Source organism: Amblyomma maculatum, chromosome 1, assembly GCF_055883805.1.
Source record: "Amblyomma maculatum isolate TAMU_Amacu chromosome 1, ASM5588380v1, whole genome shotgun sequence".
Taxonomy (NCBI): domain Eukaryota; kingdom Metazoa; phylum Arthropoda; class Arachnida; order Ixodida; family Ixodidae; genus Amblyomma; species Amblyomma maculatum.
In genome coordinates, this window is record NC_139344.1 from 257,224,679 (window position 1) to 257,250,326 (window position 25,648).

General features: G+C 52.9%; 1 protein-coding gene across 3 annotated transcripts in view; it reads right to left on the bottom strand.

Annotated features, from left to right (window-relative positions):
* Positions 1–7,116: 7,116 nt before the first annotated feature.
* Positions 7,117–25,648, bottom strand: part of LOC146206294 (uncharacterized) — a 124,599-nt gene continuing 106,067 nt past the window's right edge. For 2 of the 3 annotated variants that reach the window (XM_084590927.1, XM_084590925.1), the window contains exons 2-4: positions 22,851–23,086; positions 12,449–12,559; positions 7,117–10,169 (exon numbers count right to left, since the gene is read on the bottom strand). In XM_084590927.1, the coding sequence (XP_084447053.1) occupies positions 9,828–10,169; positions 12,449–12,559; positions 22,851–23,039 (642 nt within the window). In that variant the 5' untranslated portion in view covers positions 23,040–23,086 and the 3' untranslated portion in view covers positions 7,117–9,827. Of the gene's footprint in view, positions 10,170–12,448; positions 12,560–22,850; positions 23,187–25,648 lie in introns of those variants that run through there. The other variant, XM_084590924.1, reaches the window with a different exon arrangement.

The following is a 25,648-nucleotide window of genomic DNA, read 5'->3' on the forward strand; positions in this document are numbered from 1 at the left end:
TCTGAGTCGTGAGTGAGCCCGGACTCACACTCAGATCATGATCAGAGTCGTGAGTCCAGACTCACACTCAAATTATGATCTGAGTTTGAGCGAGTCCTGACTCACATTCAGATCATGACCTGAGTCGTGAGTGAGTCCGAACTCGTATTCAGATTATGATCTGAGTCTTGCCGAGTCCGACCTAGAAAGTTCCTATGAAATCAAATGAATTCTTGCTCAGAGGTTGAAGAATCATGATCTGAAGTGATCGAGTGAGTAATGGGCCCAAGTCGCTAATTAGATCATAGCGGACTCGAATTGCCTGTGTAATTCTAATAATGAATAAGCTTCTTGGGTAGCTGATGATCTAGAGTAATTTCGTTGTTTTTTTGTTACGCAATTATTTTGACTATGGCGATTAATGCAGGTTAATCGAACATTTGTCCTCGTTGGCGTGTTGTATTGCGCTGGCTATATAGTTCTTCCTTTGCTGTTTGTTTATTTCAGAATTACTCGCAAATAATTTCACGGGTTAGCTGCTCATTGGTGCACAGAGATGCGAACGAGCCAGGCTAGCCGTGCATAGCTAATAATATCAGGCTAATGAAGTTCGAAGATGCCATTGTGCAACCAGAGTTTTTAACGTTCTTTCTTATTGCGAAAGAAGTCACAGGCTCAACACCACAGACCAAGAATCTTGTCCGATATTTCTTTTTGTGTGTCATTGCTCTAATTGGGAAGGCTGTTTGAGGAGGTCACAAATACGTGCCTGCGAACGTGGGTAATTTAAACGCATTCCGGTATAGCTGAAATTTTGCTTCGGTCGATTTGGTCCAAAACCTGTCCAACATAATTCGCCTACTGCGACCACGATGGTGACCTCCAGGGCCGCCATAATGTTTGCCCACCCACCGCCGAAATGTGACCTCGACTTATTTGGGCAAAAATCTGTCCAATTTAATATGACTATGGCGAACAAGATGGTGACCTCCAAATTTGACCGGGCCCACCCTCAAAATTCGTCCACTCACCCCAGTAGATTGACCTCGGCCGATTTCGGGCCAAAATGAACGTATACAACATAATTCTATTACGGCGAACACGATGGTGACCTCCAAATTTTGATTCGAGTCACACACGGTTTACCAACCCTCGAAATTTGATTTTGGCAAATTTGCATCAAAAGCGATCAGTTCCTAATTGCATTGACCATCCTGGACACTGTGGTTACTTATAAAGTTGGGCATGACCATTTCCGCAATTTGGCCCGTGCTATAGCTAAAAAGACCGTACTTTCGTACTATAATCAGCTTAAAAGAGATAATCCCTACCATATTTTTTCATTTTCCTGTAACTTTTCAACTCGTTCATTACTGAAGAAAACAGTCTAATCATGTAATGGTACACTTTTTTTTTCTATTTATTTCCCACGTTTTCTTCTCCACTGCCTTTCGCCTACCTATACAAGCTTTAGGACCGTCACTCGTTGCTTGTCGAGAGTGGAAATGAGTGAGTCCATGATGAGTGAGTCCCGATGAGTCGAAATGAGTGAGCTCAAATGGGTCGTGAGTTGAAATGAGTGGTTCCAGATGAGTCTGATTTCAGATGAGTCGTGAATCGAAGTGAGTCTCTGGCGCTCTGTCTTGCTGTCACGTCTCTTTCTTCATCTACCTTTTGCGCAAGTCTTTTACCGAGCGCAGATGAGTCGTGAGTCAAAAATGAGTGAGTCGAGATGAGTGAGTTCAGATGAGTCGTGAGTTGAAATGAGTGAGTCCCTAGATGAGTCTAAGTTCAGGTGAGTCGTGAGTCGAAGTGAGTGAGCGCAGATGAGTCGTGAGTCAAAAATGAGTGAGTCGAGATGAGTGAGTCGAGATGAGTGAGTTCAGATGAGTCGTGAGTTGAAATGAGTGAGTCCCTAGATGAGTCTGAGTTCAGATGAGTCGTGAGTCGAAGTGAGTGAGCGCAGATGAGTCGTGAGTCAAAAATGAGTGAGTCGAGATGAGTGAGTTCAGATGAGTCGTGAGTTGAAATGAGTGAGTCCCTAGATGAGTCTGAGTTCAGATGAGTCGTGAGTCGAAGTGAGTGAGTGCAGATGAGTCGCGAGTCAAAAATAAGTGAGTCGAGATGAATGAGTTCAAATGAGTCGTGAGTTGAAATGAGTATGCGAACCCAGATTAGTTATGAGTCTGAGTGAGCCCGAGTGAGTCGTCATCATGCGTGAGTTTGAGTTCATGAGTCTGAGTGAGCCCGAGTGAGTCGCCAGCTTGCGTGAGTTAGAGTTCATGAGTGTGAGTAAGTCCGGGCCTTGTGAGTCTGAGTGAGAGTGAGCCCGCAGATGAGACCAAGTTTTTCTGAGTGAGCCTGAGTGAGCCCACGGGATTTTGCCGACCTATAATTAATTTAGGGCAGTAATTCCGCGGTAAAAGCAAGTAATTCCTTTCGGAATTACTTTTACTAAAATGCATATTTGCTCGTTCTGCAGGCAAAACAACGTACACCAGGTAAGGCACCTCGAAAGGAAGAACGAAGTGCGGCAGGCTTGAGTCAGTGTAAAGGATCAGAGAGAATGGACAGAAATGTGTAGAACTCCACGTTTGAAACCGCCAAGGGGTCGATAGAGCAGGGCGGAGTTAACTAGTCAGGAGCGCTCAAAGGCACTGATTAGTTGCGTGGGCTAAACGCAGAGTGGTGTTTGGTTACACTCGTCTCCAAGGGGCATACGATCCCCATGGCGCGAACATTACCGGTCTGAAGCTGCCGAGGTAGATTCCTGGGACCAACCCGTCTCGGCGACTTCAAACAGTGGAGGCCGCTTTGGGCCGCAAAGGCGCTGAATTCTCCGCTCGTTTCTGCCTTGAGCGCAATGAAAGTGACGAGCGTTCGACCACGTTTCTTCGTTCGTTGTTTTGCTGCCAGTGTCTTATATTTCTAATGGCACGCGCTATAGGAAAGACGAGCAGGGAACAGTCGCCTGGGACGGAATTAGGCGGGAAGACGGAAGAATGTGAGTCGGGGCATCTGGAGAGTGTTGCATTTCGTTCACTTAAGTCTTACTTTTTGTATTCATGAAAACAGGAAAGTGATATAAGAGTAAATGCACTACTTTTCGGAATTGTAACGTAATGTCATTACGTTTTGGAATCAGTAATTTGGAAACGTAATGTAACAACTTTTGCTCAGTTTTTGTAAGAGTAGTTAGTAATGTAATTTAATTTAGTTTAAAAAGTAATTTTGCCATATGTGCATGACACAAGGTGTTCTCGGTCCTCCATAGGAACCGAGCCATGCGAAATACCTAACAAACGTCGGCGGATACCCTTTGCTGGCACTGGGAATCGAACCCACCAACTCCCTGAAGCGAGCTCGAGGCTCAAACGATTTTGCCACCGCTGCGGCATACACCTACATGTAGAATAGCAGTCAACACTTTCCGAACGTGTAGGGAACTCATTCTAGATGATTGGTTAAATAATTGATTACAAGGCGTCCCTTTCGAAACGGGACGGACGCTGCCAGACATAGTACTTTTTCTATTTTTATTGTTTGTGAAGCACATTTACTAAAGTTAACATATTATACCTTGTATTTCTAGCTTCCAAACTTCGGTAACGAGGTTCCTTCCAATTTGACTCCTAAAATTACGCCAACTTTTTTCAATCTTATTTCCACCGGCGTCTACAGCGGCCAAAATTTTTACGGGACGCGCGTTCTCGCGAAAAATGTTTATTGTAGATAGCACTACCTCACGACCCAGTCGTACGGAATTGTCAGCGGATAGAGCACCCCACGTCCCCTCATCACTATTTCAAGCATCAGATTACCGTGACTGCAAAGCAATGAATGTTTTTTTTTTTTTTTTTTTTTTTTTTTTTCGCGCACACTCGCCTGCTGTAAACGTTTGTCTTATCCCCGCAGAATTGCTAATCTTGCCGGCATCGACGTCTGGATGGTTACTCCTTACAAATTGGGAGGCCACTTACCCAGTTTTGGGGCACCCCAGCGCATGCCCGCAGTCAGAGGAGCCTCAGTGAGCGCTCCTTGCCAGAAGAATGGTTCTGAGCATGCAGCGTTTCACCGAGGTGGCTGAAACTGTCCTGCGTTGTACATACTCTGAACACAATTTCGTATTTTTTTTTTTCTTTAATTTCCGCACAGCTGAAAGACGAAAACTTCAAAAGACAGAGTGCACTGGTTGGTTGGTTGGTTAGTGGGGTTTAGCGTCCCAAAGCAACTCAGGCTATGAGAGACGCCGTAGTGGAGGACTCCGGAAATTTCGACCATCTGGGATTCTTTAACGTGCACTGACATCGCACAGCACACGGGCGCCTTGCTTTTCGCCTGCATTGAAAAGCGGCCGCCGAGGCCGGAACAGGGTGCACTAGAATCAACGGCGTAGCTAAGAGCCACCCCGTTCTCTTCGCTACCTCCTTTTCCTTCTCCCTCAGATCGGCGCCCTCAAACTAGGAAATCACTTGCTGCATTGAACAGTGTGCCAAGTTAGCACCATCTTTTTTTTTTTTTTTCTCTCAGCAGGTTTTCTCTTCTGCTAGGCATTAGTGAAAGAAACCCCTGCGGGGCAAATGTGTTATCTCTAGCAACGTGATATTTTCGAAGTGGGGACATATGTGGCTTTTAAGAGTCGTCGATGCTCAACAAAATTCTCTTCAGAGCCAGCGCATTGGACAAGTATCGATTAGGAAGTGTCCCCGGCTGTCGTTGCTTGACGAGACAACGAAGGACGCCCCTCACATAATGGGACTCATAGATGGCGGCCCATGCACGCGACCGTCAGGGACAGGGTTTCTTCCCGAGTCCGAAGGGGCAGCGAATGTGAGCATGATGGCGCGCCCAAACGCCGCCAAAGCGAGCCCCGCAGGCGTCGTCGGCCCTCTGCCTCCTTGCAGCCGAGGGTCTCGTTGTGCTCCTCGTCAGGTCAGCCGGCGTGGCTGTCTGCCGCGCTCTTCGAGAGCGATGTAGTCAGTGTGGCGGCGGGGGGAAATAAAGAACGCTAGACAAGAAGCGGCGCAAAGGCGTACGGCCGGCCCATTGTCGGCGGCGACAATGGACCGTGGGTGCATGCATGCGGCGCGCATCACGTGCTTGGCAGAGCGACGCGTTGAGCAGACCGTCGGACAGACTTCATAACAAGCTGTGGATCGTGCACTGTCATGTTCGAAGGGTGACACATTATGCCTCCTCCGCAGCGTCGCCCTGCATGCGACCGGGCTGTTCTGCGCAACACCCGCGTTGTCTTGTCGCGTTAAAAACCTTAGACATGAGATACGCTGCTCTTGGTAGCAATCGCCGAGTTTGTGACACTTTTTGTGTCTTTTGCAACTCGTGCCCAGAGACGGAAGATTGCGCTGCGTTACAAAAGCTGGCGAAGCTAAGTTCACTCGCATATGAAGGCCAACATAGCCGTCGGTGTAGCATTCGCTAGCTCTCACAGGCTCACAGGTAATACGTGCAGAAACAGTTGTCACCACCAGGTCCTGGTCTCTTTGGCAGAATCGGAGCACGCGGTAGTAGACAGTCTCTGTGATGCCAGCGCTTGCCGAAAGGGGCTTCCTTCCACGAGCGCATAGCCCAGCGTTCACGTCATCAGGCCCACCCGCGCTGTATCAGGCGTGCCAAGGCAGCGGAATAGCAATGAAGGGGGGTCAAGCGCGCTCGTGGCGCCGTCCTTCGCTGCGTCGTCAGCCGACACTCACGCCACGAGTCCCGTCGTTGCCCCCGCGTTTCGGGGCGCCGCTGACACCCAGGAGCGGCCGGAAACTTGCTTCCGGATCCACGGAGGGCCTCGTGAGTCAGCAGCCCGAGAGCGCTACTGCGGCGCTGATCCGCATCCCGCGGAGGCTGCGCGCGCGCCGAAGGTCGAAGGGCGACTGTCTGATCGCGCCGCGGGCCGGACGTGACGCACGTGGAACTCCCCGCGGTCCTCTTCCTTTGTCGACAATGGCCGCCCCTTTGTCTTTGCTCCTGGCTTTAACGCACCCGACGCCATTAATCAGTGTCGGCGCCTCGCGCGCCCCGCGCGGCGGCATCTTCCTGAGCACCGCCATTGGTGGCGGCGGCCACTGCTGGCGATTGCCGGCCTTGGAGGAGTCCGAACGTCGGCCGGACCCGGGGGACAAAGGCCGGCTGCCATGACGTTTCTCCGGAGCCATTGTGGCCACGCTCGGCTAGGCGCTTGAAGTGTATTAGGCGAGTTCCGCCCTTGTATTCATAACGGTGAGAAACGATCGCGTGTTTAATGCGGCATTGTCTGGACCGTGGTTCGACTCTCCGGTCGGCCGGGATGTGTGTCAAGTGGGCCCTTCAGCCGGCGTCGGCCGGGGCAGCACCGAAGAAGCACACACGCAGAGGGGCCGCTTCTCAAATAAAACGCTTTCATTTATTCTCGAGTGCTCATCACAGAGGCAGCCTCAGTGCGCAACGGCGGGGAGAAAAAAAAAAAAAAAGGAACGAAAACTAATTACTCGAGGCTCGAACGCTTTGAACTAGGTATGTACAGGTGCTTCCCCGCCTCTCGACGGAGCCGCACGAGCTTCGTTCGCTTTGTGGCTGCGGGTTATTTACAGCAGACAACGTGCGCCAAAGAAGAGACGCGCCGCTCCCCCGCCTGCCGGCTGAGAAGCGCCGCCGCGCTCATGTCGGAGCCAAACGAGCACGCGTTTCTGTCACCTGCGTCGCCCGCCGCCGACGTGAATGCCGTCGGAGGAGGCGGCGGCGTCGCCGAGCGACTGAAATGCAGAGCTCTCTTCGCGCCTCCTTTTCGCTGTCCTCACCTGTCCCCGTGGACCCGGCACGTGGGGTGGAGAATTAAAGATTATAAAGAACGGTCCAATGCTGCGTCGACATGCGTTTGCGTTTATTACTTCTTACTCGAGAAAAAAAAAACAAATGAAATAAATAAACAGTGCTTTAGAGAGAGCGACGGTCTGGATAAATGACTAAAACCTAAAAGGGGCGCTCAGACGTGAGGCGCTTCCGTACGCCTGCAAGACCGGCATACGGATGTGACACATTTGGAACTACTCTTTGTAAAAAGCAAGAAAGGAAGTTTTGGAACACACACACCTGGCTGATGTAAAACAATGCTTTATATTTCAATATCTCTAGGGAGCCTTGAATGGAAAAAAAAAAAAAAAAACAAAAAACGAAACCGAATAAAGATGTATTTCAGGCGATTCCCCGCTTAAGCAGCGCGACAGACTCCATTGAACATATGGAACATAGAACTGGTCATACCGGAAATCCTATGAAGTAACACATCATTGTATGTTCCACATGCCATGTGGTGATGAGTATTAAATAACAATGGGCAATAGAATACAGAACGATAAGGCGGCGCTGCAGCGACAGCACGTGAACAATGAAAGACAAAAAGCAACACTTCTGGGTTAACATGTGGAGCAGCCTTGCTTTCCTACGCGGAACAATTGTTCACAACCGCAAAAAATACAGTGTGCGTGGCAGTTTGGTCGTCCGAGAAACAGTGAAAATATGGTACAGTGCCAATGCTCCTCCACGTGCACAGAGGGAGCTCGCCGGAATCCGCGAGAACTAAGCCTGGGCACCACCGGCTTCCCGTCAGCTGTACGGGCGCGCATTTTCTTTTTCGATTTTGAGATTCTTTGTGAGATTCTACTTACGACTCTTCGCGTTGTGCAGTCGTCTGGCCGCGAGTTAACGTCCTAAAATGATCTGACAATAGGACGAAGCAGTTTGGCACAGCAGGCGAGAACTGCTTTCCTCCCCTCACCAGCTCTCGAGATTTGCCCAGAAGATGGGCGCATGAATTGTGGTCGCAATGAACCAGCTATGGCATCGCAGTTTGTTTTTGTCTCTCAGGAACGTTGTTTATAGGAAGAACGGGTAAAATTATAATGGGCAATTTCCGTTCGGTCTGCAGCCATTCTAGTGATCACGAGAACATCTTCGCCTCTTTCCCCCATTTTTAGTTAATCTCCGCAGACAACAAAGATTATATGACTTTAACCCCAGCTATCCGTTTTCATGCTTTTCTTTTTTCGGTACTAAAAATATGATGCAATGCAGAACGAAAACAACAGCTTGTCAATTTCCTAAATGCCCGATGAAACTGTTGTCAGGGAATATATATAGCTGCCTTTCTGGAGCAAGAGGTGTAAGCGACACGAAGTAGCGCTTCCCTCGCCATGCTAGAGAAGAAAGCGATTGAACAGAATCTCCCGGAAGGCGTAGCCAAGCGTTTGTCCACCGCTAGAAATAAGAAACCTCTGCCAAAGCTCGGTGTCGATGGCTCAGTCACAAGGTAGGCAAGAATTTTGCTTCGTTGGAGTCGGAACTTGCGCGAGAAGTTTGTGCGAGGAGAGGACCCACACCGTCGTCCTGCATACGCTCCTGCTGTCAGCCCGCTTTCTGTCCCCCCAACCTTCTCCTTATTTATTCTTTCACTCTTTCTCTCCCATTGAAGCATAATTTCTACGCAAACATTCATGAATGACGTCGCCTAATGGACTAAGCAATGTTGTACGTCCAAAATTTTGCATTTCCGAATCCACTGCCCATTTTTAAGCAGAGCGGCTTGATATTTGTTGTTCATGTTTCTTTTGCACTCCCGATTACTGCCGTGAGGTATATTCGTTTTCTTCATCATGCTAGGGAAGACTACCCGCGCAGCTCTGTGCTCCTTTCTTACATAGTGCAATCACTACGCCTCGCAGGGACGGCTGGCGCAAAACTCGGACTGAGTGAGACGCGAAGCCGCTGATTCGTGTTCAACTTTTTCCTCTGTCTCAACCGATTGACTGCCGATGTTTCTACGCCGACGCTCGGCTTGTATAACGCGCTATATGGCTAGCTGCTCGGCGCATGCGAGGACTGAGGTAGTTTTTCCGGACAGGTCTCTCGTTCGGATAGGTGCACGTTGCAGCGAGTACAGGTGCGAGACTAGCGTGCGTGACCATCTGCTGCCGGACAGTTCTCCTTAGCAACTACACACAAACACGCACAGACGGCCACAAACATCCTTATAGTACAACTCCAGCGCAGGAATGCATTTAGTTGCTGCAACGATAACAGCGGGCAAATACGAAAACGTTTTAATCACATCTCCGGAATGGTTGCTTTTAGAGGCTCACCGTGGGAGTCACCTGAAATTTTGTGCAATCAGCAAAACCGAAAACAGAGAAGTTTCCAAATGCAGAATACAATGACGTGGCAAGAATGCCTTCACCGAGAAACAGCGCAAACTGAGGTCCATGAGTCCGTGTTACACGCCGTCACCATGTCGTTAGGCGATCAGGTAAAGAGCCTTCGGAAATGGCTTTGCGCGGAGCCTATTTAGAATGGGCAGACAGTCATTGCTTTTTTTAGGCTTTTTCTTTTCTCCTCTCCTTTCGATTCGTTTTCTAGACACTGTGTACAGCTACAGACAATACCTACAACGGGGAACAAAGACGCGCTCGGGATGTACATGCTCACACAAATGCACACACACACACACACACACACACACACACACACACACACACACACACACACACACACACACACACACACACACACACACACACACACACACACACACACACACACACACACACACACACACACACACACACACACACACACACATACTCACGCGCACCACAACACTGCGCGCGCACTGGTGGTCCGTCCTAGGAAGTCAATTCTTTGGTGCTGGAGGCGGCCGAGTTGCACTGTTCACGCCGCACCAAGGTCCGCCACACGTTGCGGCCGTCAGGCGACCGAGTGTCCCTCATCAATAATAAATTAATAAATAGAAATAAATTAGGCGGGGCGGCGCGGGCGGCACTGTACGAGCGTCCGCGGCGGCGCCCTTAGGAGTGGTCCCGCAGGTAGGCGAACAGTTCGGAGATGTACCGGGTGAGCCGGATGTACTCGCGCAGGATGATGTAGTCGCGCAGGTTGCGCTGACTGTCTTGCTTGATGTCGCGGTACTCGTGCGACATCACGTCCCGCAGCACGTCCGGGTTCTTGGCCACGTTGAAGTGCACGATGCCGATTTGCAGCTCGCACAGCAGCTGGCCGAGGTTTTGCTGGATCTCCAGGAAGAGCCGATGGAAGGGCCCGTTGTGGAAGATCTGGTCCAGCACCGCCTGCTCCAGGCCCACCGCATAGTACTGCACGTAGCCGAACGTCGTCTTGTACGCCTCTTCTTTCTGCGCGCCAGGAAAAAAAGAGGCCAGGGGTCAACAAAGACTCGGCAAATTACCTAACGGGGAACATATATAGCGATACGTGAAGGAAAAAATTCGCCCTTCGCTTACGAGGCGTCACCGTACAAACACTGCGCAAGTACAATATCGTCAATGACAGGCGAGAAGCCCTTATCAGCAGATTCATGCAGCTGTCAAAGGCATTGAATGTCCGCTTTGTTTGTCTTTTTAATGCACTGACGAAGGTCGGAATGAATGTGGCTCGTTAAGCGACGCGCGGCAGCCGTCGCAAAAGTGCCGATGCGCCGTTTGGGCCTGCGCCTGCAGGATGTCGGCGATTTATGAATCCCGCGTCTCGAATTAGCCACATGTTGCTGCTATTCCACGGCCGCCAGCCGCAGACGCTCGGGTCCCCCTAATCTGATTTGGTAAGGGGATAAACGGGGACGTAGTGGTATACGCTTGAAATACGGCCGGCTGTACAACAACACCCAGGCCGTAACGTATAGGACGATAAATCTGGGCCACTGTCTTTCAAAGCGAGGCCCCGGCTGGCCGAGGGTCCCTTGAGATGGTGCCGCTCGGCGAGCGTCTGCTTGGACGCTCTCCAAGCGGCCAGCTTCTCGGGCAAACCAGGCAGCCCCCTCGGCGGACGTCACCTGCCGGCGGCACCGCCGACAGTGTCCTCGCCTGCTGCTGCTGCCTCTGTACCAGCGCCGGCGGCGAACCGGCGCGGAGCCGTTAAAGAGAAGCGTTCGAATTAAACAGCACAACCCGACACCGCGGAGAGGCGCATGTAGTATCATAATTCACGGAACGCGATGGGCCCCGACGCAAGGTGGATCGCAAAAGCATGGCTATATGATGACGCCCTACAAATGTGCAGCGACGCGCTGCTCAAATTTGAAACGACTGAAGGACCCACGTGTAGTAAAATCAAAAGTGACACAATTAGTCGAGCGTCAAAACTGGGATAACAGTGACCCGAGTATTTGGGTAATGGGACCAGCCAATCTCGGAACAGCCAAGTGCGCTGCGGACGAAAGCGGGTTTCGAGCTTTCGGTCCTTTCGGCGAGGATCTACGACAACCCCTCCTCCCTGGAGAGAAATAAAAGTCGGGGCCACCCGGGGCGCGCTACACGGGGTGACCCCGGGGGTCCAAGTGGGAGCCAAGAAACAAAACGGGGCCCGCATTCCGGCCCATTGTTCAGACCCGGATGACCGCCTCTGGGCACCCAAAGGCTCCCGAGCGTGGGAAAAACGACTCGCTGCGTGGGCCCTGTGCGCTTTCAGCGTCACCTATCTGCGCACTTTATCTCTGCTGACCGCCGTGACTTCGCGGCCTCCCTCAGCGGGCTCCGGTGTCAACAAATTGCTGCGCTGTCAAGGCCGTGATGTCTTTTCCTCGCCGCACCGTGGCCCTTCTGTGGTGCTATTCAGCGCCCGCCCCGTCCCCTATTAGGGACACCCCGCGAACGGGGATTCCGCGGCTTCCGTCCCCTGCCACATCCCGACCGGGCTAACCATGCACGCACTGCTCATCTTGCGCATTCATCTTCCCTTGACAGATCTGCGCCGTTAGCGGCACAGTGCGGAAGATCGTTCAATTAGGTGCGATGTCCAAGACCACCGCGAGGCTGCAGGGTCAGTGGCCGCCGAAAGACAGCGGAGGGCCGCGGACTCCCTTTGTGTGCCCGGGGGCTCGGCAAAGCCGTCGGCACAAGTGCCGGGCCTGGAGTGGCCCGCAGGAGATGCCGCGGGCCTCTTGGTAGACAAAGGGCGGCTGTACGGGCGCGCACCTGTCCGCGGGGGCTGAACCAGTTTTGGCCAGGGCGCCACTTGTGACTCCTTGGGCCGCCTTTTGTTCGCCGGTACGAGAAGACAAGCTCCGTGAGGCCTTCCCCGCACATTTCTTCCGGGGTGTCTACTCTTACACAAGAGCGTCGGCGAGGAGCCAATGGATGTGCTGAGGACAAGCGACGCAACACGGACCATGCTCTATAACATGTTCGGGGGACGCTAATGCGCTCATCACCGAGCGAAAAAATCAACAGTCCCTGTCACCTATTTGCGTTTGTATGGCATGTTCTCTCGGCTTTAACTGCGGGAGAGAGCAAACATGCAGCAATAAAAATAAGCGCTATGAAAGAGGAAGAAGAGCTAGTAGGTCAAAATTGGGGCAGACATGCGGCCATATACCTGCACTATCCCCCACCAGCATGGCCACCCACACAGCGCCATTCCCTGTAAAGTTCAGTAACGGGCATAAGAACATACTCACTGTCATGGACTTGAAGTGCTCTTCGGACGGCGTCGGGACATTGGGCAGCCACGACTGCATGTAGGAGGCCACCGAGTCCTCGAACTCGGAGTCCGAGAAGGTCCTCTGTAGCTGCACCAGGAGAAAAAAAGAGACGGGCAGTTAGTCGGGATGCACGCCACAATTCCGGAACTTCCCCCAGCGGCTGATTACAAGCGCAGCAGACAGGAAAGCGATCACTGGGCGGCCTGGGGAAAGGAGGAGGGGGGCAACTGAAAGCGGATGGAGAGAGGGGCCGCTTGAGCAGGGCACCTGTTGCCGCCTGTACGCACGCAGACTTTGCGCTTTACTGTGCGTGATCTCCAGCGCAGGGCAACGCTTGCCGGTGAACCCGCCACCGATGAAGCGAGCCCTGCTAATTACAGGGATGGGTTGGCTCTCGGCTGCTGCATGGTTCAACTGTCACCTCCTCCTCCCCACCCGCTTTTTGGGCCAGCGGAGCCAACCTCTTGCTTTTCGAACGGGGAAAGAATGTGAATTGAATATTTGGAATGCCATTGCTGGGGCCGGCGCGGCTCCCGTCTCAGGCGTGCTGCGCTGTTCCCCGCGCGTCTCTAAACTGCAGCAAACCATGTTTGCGTGCCGACACCCAAGGTCAGCTGGCGCAGAGCCGTTAAGACAGAGCGCCCCGAAAGGCGAGCGCTCTTCAGACGGCGGCTGCTCACTCCCCCCCCCCCCCCCCCTCCCCAGCCCTCTTGACGTGGTCGGCTCCCGCGCGTTCAACAGGGACTTTCCAGCCGGAATCGCTAATAAAGCCCGTCTTTAAGAGCTGTTCTTTGGCGTCTGCTAAAACCGACAATCAATGTTACTCTGTTGTGCGCGTTTAGGACTGACGGTACCAAGTCACAGCTACCAATCGTTTCTCCCATATCATTCGCAGCCTTTTTGCCGATATTTACCGGCATAGGCTTGTACAAAAAGTAATTGATCCCAAAGACTTCTCCACCGGCGAATCATTTTTCTTTGCTGAGTGTATCAATGTTCAGCTTGCCCCGGAAGGTGTTCTGTATTTGTTTCCTCGCACTAACCCCAGCGTACCGCGAGCGCAAGAACATCGGGGTTGCAAACACTAGCTGCACCTTCCAAAGACGCATGCCCTTGTCCTACGGCCAGCCAAGCGAAGCGGCACAGTGTCCATCAGGCGGTGATGACGAAACGCTGGCCCGAAGCAAGTGCGCCTTCTTGTCGCCTAAGTATATACGATCCGGCTAACCCGAGAGCTGCGCACGGCGGATGCTAAGCAGCCTCGCACGCATGCGAGCTGCTGATTCCCCGCGGCCCGATTGTTAACGGCGATTTACGTCGTCGCTGCGTGGAGGACAACCGAGACGGACAGTGCATGCTCACACCATCGGCGAGTGCAAAGTCGCGGTCTTTTTTTTTTTTTTATTCTTCCCTCTTTCACGTTTACTGCAAAGTTTGTGAAATGAGTCGAACTGTTTCAGGAGTGCGAGGTTACTTAGTCACTGAACAAACACGTTTACCACGTAGAAACAGGCGATTCAATTATGTCTATATAGTGCCAAGCCGCGGTGGCTCAGTCGTTACGGCACTCGAATACTAAAACCAAGGACACGGGGATCCGATCCCGGCCGCTTTTCGATGGAGGCGAAACGCAAGACGCCCGTGTACTGTATACGATGTCAGTGCACGTTGAAGAACCCCAGGTGGCCATTCCAGAGCCCTCCACTACGGATGCAGCCCCAAAGCAGACAGAACACAGAAAGATTGACAGGACAGGCGCAAGGTGGATGCTAAGCAGCCTCGTCCGCATGCGAGCTGCTGATTCCCCCTGTCCTATTTTCTGTGTGCTGTCTGTTTTGGGGCTACATCCCTTCAAGTGAACATGCACCTAGTAGGCCCCTTGCAAATATTATTAAACTGCCTTTTTCATAGCATGAGAACGTTAAATCGTGTGCCGAAGCGAGATTCAAAATGTGCACTTTCTTTCTTATCCCCCCCCCCCCTCTCTCTCTTTTTTTTTTTTTACTAAATGGTACAAATAAATACTACACTCCAGGAAGACATGGTCCAGTTATCGATCGCGAATTTCGCTTATTTGATCAACTCCAGCTGTGTAGCAGGTGAAACAAAATGTACAACGGTGTTAACGTCCACACAGTGACTTCGTTACCCGAATGACACAACAGCGAAGCTACATGAAAGAAGAATGACGAGATAATAGTGCGAGGACAGGGGGTAAAGAAACGGATTGAACACCGCAGTCGCCTCTCGACATCGTCTTATTCGCGCAGTCTTAATTTTCCTCGAAATGGACCAACCAGCCCGGAAGAACGTTGTACTACATGACTGGCCTGACCTAATCAGCACTGCGCTGGGTTAACAGGGCTGTTACTTCTCCACTTGGGGCAAGCTGGCATAAAGCAGAGTAAACGTAAAAACGAAACGTCTAACAGCAAACGGCGAGAGTTAGCCAGGTGAATCCGCGCGACGACGGAGTGAGTGACTCTGTCTTCTGCTTGTCTCAAATTCACAAAGCCGTCAGGGGTTTTCCTCCGAGGAGCGGCTATTGACGGTGGCAGAATGGTGACTTGGGAGGGAGTCGACGCATGCGTCAGGCCGATGAGGAACGCGCGCGCACCGGAGCGTGCGCGCACGTTGTCACACCTGAACGAGTTTAATGAGAGTGTGACCTCATCGGCTGCTCTGCACAATGACAAGCGAACACCTGCGTCTCACTTTCCGGGGGATGCACAATGGCTACAGACGGCGCGCCGCGGAAGCAAAACATTAGTTGTCGCCGGTTGTTGCACCTCTGGCACGTCACACTGAAGACGGCGCTGTTCGCGTGGGCCGCCATACAGTTTATCATGGGGCTCGCCAACTGCCCAACAACACGGACAACATGACTGATTAGTCAGAAACGGGCGACACACTGAGCTTACCACAAGTTCAAAGATAGGCCAGAGGGTAAGGCATGCATAATTCCTTCCGCACGTATACCCTGGTTCTAAACGTAATGCCCGTTTCCAACCCGCAAACAACAACAGTGCTCCGTGTTACTCTGTATACGTGCCCCAGTTTCTGTCCCATAGCATCGTATCCACAGCGTCCAGAGTGCGGTGTCTATCCTCCTCGCACAACGGCACAAGCAGCGGGTGCGAATGGCGCAAAAGAGAGAGCGCATACTACAGGAAGCCGCCCGTGAACCGCACGCGGCCTTGCGCCCAACTCCTGGAAGAGCAGTGTTCCACGCATACATCTGATGAGGGGCGCGCCCAGGTCGTTCCCGTGATCCAGACGCGACGGTATGGAAGACGGGTAGCTCTACGCCGCGCGATCGCGTCTGGCGCGGTGCGCCTTTGAGCGGTGAACGTGACGTATTTGCATAAAGCCGCCCATTTCGTGCATGCCCCCACGCGCGACGCAGAGTCGTGTCTCGGACCGTTCATGCGGAAGATCACGCGCGCCCGCTGGGGGACACCGTCGCTCGCTTCGTCACCGGCGGTAGTCTCCTTCGGCGAGACTTGCCGCAAGGAAGGATCTGGTTAGATGCTGCATCCTATCTGCTGAGCGGATGAATAGCGTGAGAACACATTCCTGCGCCTCCGACACCATTGGTGGGCGCTCATTTTCGCCACCGCGCAGCTTTTCCTGCTCCGACGCGGATCTGAGCGTCGTGGAGATATTAAGGGAAGGAGGCGCGCGCTGCCGTTGCTAAGGTCGGCTTCCGAGCAACAGACTCGCGATTCCACTTAATCGCGTCCAGGGTGTGTGCGAGCGCGTGACGCGGCGCCGGCGTTTCTACCGGCGGGGCCAAGCCTCAGCTCCCACGCTATTGCGGCGCCGGAAGGTTCGCGCGCAGCATCCGTCAGCGGTCGAGGCCCTCTCCTGCGAGAGCCCGGGGTTAACGTGCCGGTGCTTGCCCGACAGCGTGGGCCCTGCGTACCCCTTCTGGAAAGTCGCTCGCCGTGGGTGGACGATTCTCATCAGCCCTCCCGCTGTTCACCGTGCCCCCTAAGTAAGCGACTGGCGGCTAAAGAAAATTCTCGAGCGCAGAACCAGAAGAGAGGTCACCGGACCGATAGAAAGGGTAACTGAAATAACGTGCCCTAAAAATTGTCTCTGTCGTCGTCTCTCTACTGATGCCGGAGGTCAAGCACTTAGTTCTTGAAATATGCACACGGCGTGCCTCGTCTGGGATCTTTTTGTTGATCAAACGCCCGGCAACGAAGTCGGCTACAAGGGACACCGTAATGGAGGGCTCCACTGATTTCGACCACTTGGGGTTCTTTATCCTGACATCGTACATGGCATACACGAGGACCTTACGTTTCGCCTAAGTCTAAGCGGTATCAAACTCCCGTCCTCGAGATCAGCAGCCGAGCGTATATACATCGCGGCGGGGCCTGGAAGAAATGACAGCCTTTAGTGCCGAAAATAAATAAATAACGTAGAACTAAAGGAACCCATCCACCGCACGCATAAGTTTAGAACGCCGGAATTGGTTTTCATTCAGGCATCAGTATAATATCAGCGCCTGGCTGAAAACCTGCCAGAAGAACGGTCGGTCGCCATGCAAGACATTGTCAGCGGCGTTCTGGTAGCACTCGCATGTTCGGCTGTTAGATGCGGCGATGGCCTGAGCAACAGCGGAATGACTTCTGCGAGAATAATGAACGTATCATATACGACGATCAAACAATCAGATCAATGCATGAAATCCTGCGGAGGCGACTGATTTCACCCTGGCAAAGCTGGTTCTCGCCTCAACTGCGATGCCCACCACAAAGTAAGTGTCCCATCGCAAATATTGCACGCAGACGACTGCGGTGTCATTCAGTGAAAGCAAGCCTGCAGCAAGCGTGGGAAGGTTTTTGGTGTTAACGCGAACCGAACGTATAATGGTGGCCTATATATGCATGCCAGACGAAGCCGAGCGCTTTCACTTTACCCTTCTTTTTTTTTTTTTTTTTTTTTTATTCGGCCCAGACGCTGCTGCGCGGTTACCAATTTTAGAAAGCCCCGGCGCTGACTTAATTGCCGGGAGCTGCTCAGCCATGCGCAAGCGGCTGTCCGGGAAATTTAGAGCGGCGAGCGCTTTCGATATCCGAACGTGGAGAAGTCCCAGCGGAGCGCGTCACCGCGCGTGTCGCGGGCCCCGGGGCAAAGGTGGCCGCTTCGCGACCGTTCCCCGGTCGTAATGGAAAAAGCGTCACGATCGGTCGAAATCGGTGCTGAACGTCAACGAGAGCACATAGCCCGCAGGCGACGCGGGTTATGTGCCTGTGCTCCAAGTTGCCAACCACGCGGACCTCCCGCTCCCCTCAAGGGCGACTGGGTCGATTGGAAACGCGTCGCGCGAGGGCGTTGACCTTGACTGCGTCCACTTTGAATGAAAGTGGGTTACGACCAAGCCTGCAGGAGTTACGCGCCGTCGCTCATTGTTTCTTTTCGACTCCCTAATCACGCGCGCCGCCGAAGATTTTTCTTACTTCTCTCGGCATGAGTCAGGCCACCGGTGCCAAGGCAAGCCTGGCACGTGCGCTCCCATGCGTCGGGGCCGCCGGCGATATGTGCATCATAGGTGGGAAAAACAGCGATACGAGTGCAGTAAAGCAAGTAATCCGCCCCGTCAAAGCGCAGTTTTACTTTTACCTGCAACACAGAGAGCACTATACATGTTCCCAACAACCGCAGGTCTCTCCACCAAGCCTGTGAGCCGAAATGAACGGGCGCTGACTGTGGCCGGTCAACTGTCGTCGCACGCAAGGCGGCAGCATTTGACGGGTCCCCTTCCGCCGATTGTAGCCGTCTCCGGCGGTCGTAAGCCGCCGGCAGAGGCGTTCGAACCCGCATCATTGTCCCCCGCGCAGGGGCGTTGCATCCACACAGTGCGTTCGCACCGCCTGCGACTCGCGGGGCGACGCTCGCGTGCCCCGTGGGGCGCGACGGTTCCCGCCTAACCCGTTCTTGCGCACGGCTCAAATTGAACAACGAGCGCAGCCTCCGCGGTAAAAAATGACTGTGTGGGTTCATAGGAAGATCGCAGCCGGACTATCTTCCAGAATTTGTGCGCCCGATCGTGGCCTCAGATTGTTCCCCTTACAAGCCGCTCCAAGTGCGTACGCTCCACGCAGTCTGGTCCTCGACATGTATCTAAGTTGTGCTCTCCAGTCGATCGGCTTCGCCGATACGGGCTGTGGAGAAACAATATAAACGGCATGCGGACGCTCGAGCCGCGAGGTCGATTTGAAAGTTTAAACGGCGAAGAAGAGGTGATAAAGAGCAGCTCGCGCCGAGGCAGTGGCGAATGTTCGGCCGAGAACGACGAGAGGCGAGGCGGCCCGTTTTATAGCGCGCTTTAACGAGCCTCTGAATGGCTGGGGAGCCGCGCCCGCCTCTCGTCCAGGCCGAAGCTGCATTCACAAACAAGGCGGCTCTGTTCGAACACGTACGTACAGACCACCGGTGCGATCTCGCGCTTTGTCGTTCGCGCCTCGAACATGGCCGTTAAGATTCTTCAAAATTACTCCCGGCGCGCGTCACGAAACCAATACACCGCGAGGATTAGCGACACAGTCCTTGAGCGACGCGGCTCCCTTTTTCTTTATGCGAGACGCTTTACTGTGCCTATTGAGGCACACGGGTTCCCGGAGAGGAACAGCACTGAGGGGATTACTGCTTGCGACGCATGGAGAATGGCCTCCGGGGTCGCGCAAGACAACTGCTGATCCGCCACGCGCGCATGAACTCCGCCTATAGCGAATGCGCCGAAAACGCTTTATTCGGCCGGCGCTTGAGGAATACATCTGACGGTCATCACAGGCGAAGCCAATGTGGACAATTTGAACACATGGATACTCCTCCTGGCCATGTCATATTTCTCTCGGAGACGGCCGTAAACGGGCGTCTTCTAGCTGCTTTAGTGGATTTTTAGTGGTTACGTCGGTCGCTAGGGGCAAGTTAGCGCCTCAACACGAGAGCGGAAAAGCGGCCGCTTGTGCTAGCAGAAATTCTTCCACGCCTGGTCCAAAATGGTCCGTAAAAGGCGGAACACGCACTCGCGGAACGCCCAAGAGCGGCAGCTGACTTCCGTGGGCGGTCAGAGGAGCCTCCCTGGAGAGCGAGGCCTCTCGGCCAGGAATGCCCGCCGAAAGAAAAATCCAAGCGCCGCCAGACGGGCCGCGGCCGCACGCCTCCTCGAGTTCACAGACGCCAAGGCGGAACCTAATTGTGACTTCGTCAACGCTCTGGGCAGCGCCGGATTGAGACGCCCAGCGCGAGAAAGGAAACAGTGGCGCGCTTTATTCCACCCCCTCGACGCCCACGCGTGTTTTACTACAAGTCACGAACTCATTGTTTGCTTTGCCAGCCGGTTGTTTCACCGCCACAGAAATGGGCGGCAAAACAAACCCCAAGACAAAATGACCAACACGTGCTCGCGTATACTAGAGCCCTTGAGCGTGCTCGGTTTGCCTTGAGTAGATTCCCGCGCCCATTGAGGGGTCGACAAAGCCGCTGTTGTCGCGCGGGGAGTCCGCGCCTGGGGCTTCGGCGCGGAAGCCAGCGGTGCTAGCGACCTCAGCGGACCTGCGGTAAACACGGCGTTCCGCGCATTGTGCGTACGTCGGCTATATTTGGCGACCCCCACGGTTTTGGTGGAGGTGAATGGCAGCGCCACGCCAACGCGGCTGACCCGGTGCCGTGCGCCGGGAAACGGTGCTCGCGTGCCAACCCGGTCAATGGCGGCAATTTTGGACGACATCCAGAGAGGAAGTGTTATGGTTCTTGCACCCGGCGCGTTTCGCAAACGCGGCTCTTCCGAGTTGGGACGACCCGAGGGCACAGGTGGTTCGCGACAGTGTCCCTTTACACAGAACACTCCTTTGCTTTTCGCGTCTGTTTTCTAGTTGCATCCGCTTCCTGCTGGCGTCTGCGAGAGCGGAACTGGAGATTCCTTCCCGTTATGTACTTCCTCAAAAGTCGAACATCATCAGGTTCTCTGATAAGTATACGGAGCATCACACAGGTTGTGTCGAGAAACAATTTTAACTGCGTCTATTACAACGCTTCCATAATATGTGTGTGTATATATATATATATATATATATATATATATATATATATATATATATATATATTATTCATGACCACGCATTTGCACACTGTTTCTACTGACAGTAAACCTCCTCAGGCATGGATGGAAGCAACCGAGCAATTAAATATGTCAGACATTTGAGACGATTACTTCGCGTCAAAGCCCTTCTCCTACATTTATCATGCTAAAATGAATATTACGATTTCACCGCCCTAAGCCTTACTGCTGTACATACAACGCAGAGTCCGTTAAAATACACAGCGCATTGTGCCTGACATGAACACATTTAGGAAAGCGCTTTAAGAATGCTGTTTGAGGTCCGAACCTCCCTATGTGCGTGTGTGTGTGTGGGGGGGGGGGGGGGTCTCTCTATTCCTTACAACTTCGAAACGACAACAGCACTTCTCGGAGTATTCGTATTACTATACTGACCGATCCTCATGAACTCTTTTCGGATTCTAATAATTTACTTCGGGTATAAAAGTCATACCGCCGGCGTAGATGGCACGATGAGAGCAGAAATTCCCTTTGCATGGCAGACGCTTTTTGAAGCTCTCCCGGACCATGTGCGCCCGTGGCAGATATCCGTTTGCGCGGGCTGTAGTAATGAGTGTTAGGATACCTACACCAGTGAGTCGTGGACATCGCGCGAGAGACCTAAGTAGATTCGTTACTGCCCGGAGCCCAAGAAAGTAGCGAGTGACGAATGGGTGTAAAACGGTTGCGCGATGTTCGCAATATACTGACACGAACGCGACAGAATGCGGGTCAGGTTGATCATTCGAAAGAAAAGAGCTAGTTTTGAAGAGGTAACCCGTGGCTGGTCCCCTACTTTCTTCCTCTGTGTCTGCACAGTTTCCCTCTAAAACGGGACGGGAATCAACTTTCACTGAGTTCATGCAAACCTCGCTCGATAACAAGCGGCACTCTGGTAGAAAACGGCTTACAGTTGTAACTCAAGAAAAACGCGCATGACTCTTCAACAGCAAATATATAGAATCCGCCTTGATCTTAGTAAGAACGTACTTCGCAAGGTCTTATTCGTCCCAATGTCATTTTTCTTTACTTTTCTCGCTCGACAGCGCCCATTGCGTACTTGCACTGAACCGCCGCTTTCTTATATACCTGGCGATGGCAATTGTCGCATCGTCCGCACAGGCTAAGCACAACACTTCGGAGTAAACGGGGACGCGAGCAACACGAGCGCGTGCATCCCTCGTCGGCTCAATGGGACGACGTCGTTCGTGCCGATACATGCAGCCTGGCGGAACGAATCGCAGGGAAGCCCCCGCGCGTCGATCTGGGCCCAAAAGGATGCGCTCGACGTGATTCTGGTGCCACCTTGCGCTCATTGCACGACGAGTTGGAGATGGCGCGCGCGACACCGCACTTCCTTTACAAGTAATAATGAGGCCTGAAAAAAAGTCAACGACAGGAACGTTCAATCTCTCCCTTTAAAAGGAGGAGAAGGGTATCGCAGGAAACTGTCTATAGCTCGGCATTGGAGTTGTTAGCGCACACGAAAAACAAGTGTTTGTCACTGTTTTTGTCACCGATTTTGGGAAACGGAGAGAATGAATTTGAAAACGTCAGTACTACTGTACAACAAGAAAAACTAGACAACAAACGTTGTCACTGACGGATCTGACACCGAATGAATTACACGGTACGAGCGTGGTCCGACGGGCTTGGCACTGCTTGCGACAGAGGTTTTTCTAGTTGGTCAATAGGCAGCTGCCTGGGAGAAAATACGGCTGAAATGTCCTCAGAACAAAACAGAAAACACTCGCTCACTCGGCTTTTCAAGTACTTCCTGACAGATTCAAAACGAAGCTGATAATGTTAACATAGCGGGCATGGAAAAGGCAACATAGACATTTAAATCGCTCCCCCAACGGTCGCTTTTCCCGCAGTCAATGAGCGGCGTCACGCCCCCTTTCTCGTCTTTGCGTGTCGGCAAAAATGACAAAAAAGGGGGCGATCTCCGCGGCTATCCGGGCAACGCGCTTTCCACGGCTCAGTAGTGATGACAGCCGCCCTTTGCAGGTGTACCGAAAGTAATTGCCCTGCCTGACCAGCGCAGCTTCCCCGACCGCTAATAGCATTCTCCGAACGCATCTCCTATGCATTTGGGTCTTGGAAGAAGCCCATTACGCGCTAAAAACACTGCGGTCGCTGACACGCTTCTGGGGCGCCGAAGGACGCCCCGAGAGAGCCGATTTCGGACGCCGAGGCGCTTGCGAGTGGTGCTCGCGTGCGCCGCGGCATCGTCTACGGGGGAATCCCTGGACGGGTACTCACAAATCTGTGCTTGGCCTTGTCGGCCTCCTCGCTGGCGACCCGGGCGCGGTTGGCGACGGCGTCGAGCATGCTGCGTACGTCCTGCGGGCTCAGGTGGTCGGCGTGTCCGCTGGCGTCGTCGGGCAGGTTGCACGGGTTGACCCAGAGCGGGTGGTCGTTGTCTCCGGACCGCGACACGGGAGCACTCATGGTGGAGTGGAACAGCACGGCGAGCACTGTGACCCAGGTCCGGGTATCTGCGGGCAGCAGCACAGACGCCGGTCGGTGTTGGGCCCAGCTGGGCCGCGCGGCGCAGCATGGCTCCTTCCCGGGGAGACGCGCTACTCTCGATTTCATGCTTCCATGACGCTTATCTCAAACAAATGGCGTGCATGTTTCCCGTAACTTGTTCATAAAAAGATAAGGGCCCATTTTCCCTCCCCTCCGCCCCGGATGTGGATATGACGTAGGGACGCGGCGCCGTCATTGGCCAGGCCCTGCAGGTGCGGCCGCTCATTGGCCCGCCGACCGGACGAGCCCGCCCCACACGTGGGCGGCGAGCCTTCGAAAGAAGAGCGCGCTTTTTTCCCCGTAGGTGTGTTCATTGAGTCGCGCGCAGGTTGGCGATGGCAGCGCCACGCACGGCCAGCCGCCGCCGGCACCGCTCGCGCAGACGGCCGCGCGCCGCCGGGCGCGCAGGACGTGCAACAGGTGTCTGCGCGCGCGGGACGTCCCGCGGAAAGCCCCGCCACGCGCGCCTAGTTCCGGGAGGTATTATTGCCCATTAGCGCCGATGGAGCCACGTCTTGGTCCGCTTCCTTGAACACCGATTTCGCAACGCGGGACTCGGACGCGCGTCCTGTGTTTCCAACAGGTCTACGCCGCGATACCGGGACCAGATCTGCAAACCTGTTCGTTGTCTTCGTACGTAAGGTAGATCCTTGAACAGCCGTCGCGATGGCTGATTGTGGTGTCTGACAGGACGATTGCTCAAATGAGTGGCGTGAGCGATTTGAGCGGAAACCAGTCACGAGCGATACGGTGACCGAAGTGTCAGAACCAAAGGTGTACCTTCTGCAAAAACACCTTTCTTGGATCGAACCGTCGAGCTTTTCTACTAAGTCAAGTGTAACACTACTGTGTTATATCAACAGTCTAAATCGTCATGAAAATACAGTACACGCAACTTGTCGCTGTAAAGAGTGAAGAGAAGCTGCGATCTGCCTTTTAGTTCTCTTGCCGGGTTTTGTTTTTCTTTATTTTTTTACTTTACTCCTCGCTAGATGTTACTCTCATGAGAACGCCTACAAGCAGGGCAGGATCAAGTTTGGCCAGCACTGTGCAGGTTAGATTTTAATATAGTACAGCAATGAATTCTGGCGCCATTATGCCAGACAACGTTAAGACGGATGAACGGGCTTGTTGGTCATTCACTGTGATAAAATAGCGCAGCTAAGACACGGACGAGGAAGGAAACACGGTACAAGCGCTGACTTTCAACAATGTTTATTGGAAGGCACATCAATCTAAACATGTGGCGTGAAAAAACAAAGTACGCCTTGTCACATTCACATTACATGTGTTGATAAAAAGAAAAAAACTGTCTTAGTGAGTGACACAGAAGGTGTGCTAACAGAATGATTGTGTTAGCACACATTCTGTATTTTTTTGCGATTTCAGTGGCCTCGATTATCTCGCACACCAACTTTTCTCTTTGTCTGGCTAAAACACTAAGAACGAGATCTTTGCTTTTTATCCTTCAATGAGAGCTTGTACGTGGCTTTAACTTTCGCTTCACGCTTACAGTCATTTAGATTCCGTAAACGAACAGATGACGTTCTGTGAACAATCACCGTCAGGCGTTTGAGAGCGTATACTTGTGTCCAGGTACCAAACTTTGCTGTCTATTTTTGTGCAGAAAAAGACGTTAGTCAGTTTTTATTCAACACATGTAATGTGACAAGGCGTACTTTGGTTTTTTTTTTTTTTTTTCAGGCCGCGTGTATATATTGACGTGCCTCCCAATAAACCTTGTTGAAAGTCAGCGCTTGTGCCGTGTCCTAGCTGCGCTATTTTATCAAGATGAAAAACAATCAGCTTTGCCTTGCCGCCCTCTTGAATATGTACACAAAAATGAACAGCATATTAACGCACTATATAGTACATCGAACTTACGCAATGGAAACCTGTCTCCACCCAAGCACGCCGAGATGCTCCCAGTCAGTGTCGTTAATTATGTACGTACGCGTTATTTGTAGTGCGGGGAAACACGCCCAGCCGCTAGAGGAAGGTGAAACACTACGCAAGGGAGACATATTGCAGAGCTGACACTTTCCGTTGTTTCACATTTTGGTTGTGTACAAGAATGAGTTGCTTAAGGTCTGGAACAAATAGCAATCATAATTGTACATTACACTGGATTTACCACGAGGTGCGCAAACAGAAAGTGATGTTAGGGGCTTCTGATTCCTTCTGTATATATTCGCTATCCTCAGAAAAGAGTGCGTCGGCAGTGAAAGCGCGGCGAATTTGCAGCCACGTCCGGCCAATGCGGCAGTTCCGCCGAGATGGCTCGTACTGATCTCCGCCGCGGCAGAGACAAAAATGGGGCGTGTGCGGCGGGTCGAGGTCTCCGACAGGGCAGCCCCTTCGGCGGCCTCCTCCGGAGAAGTGGCCCTGGCGGCGTCTGGCCGTCCGATGGGCCGGCCTGACAGCTTTAGCATCCAGCCTGTAACACCTGGTCCCGGTGTCGATAAATAACGGCATTCCGCGGGATCGGCGGGGAGCGCGGTGCTGACCGGGTGTCCCTGGGACGGTCG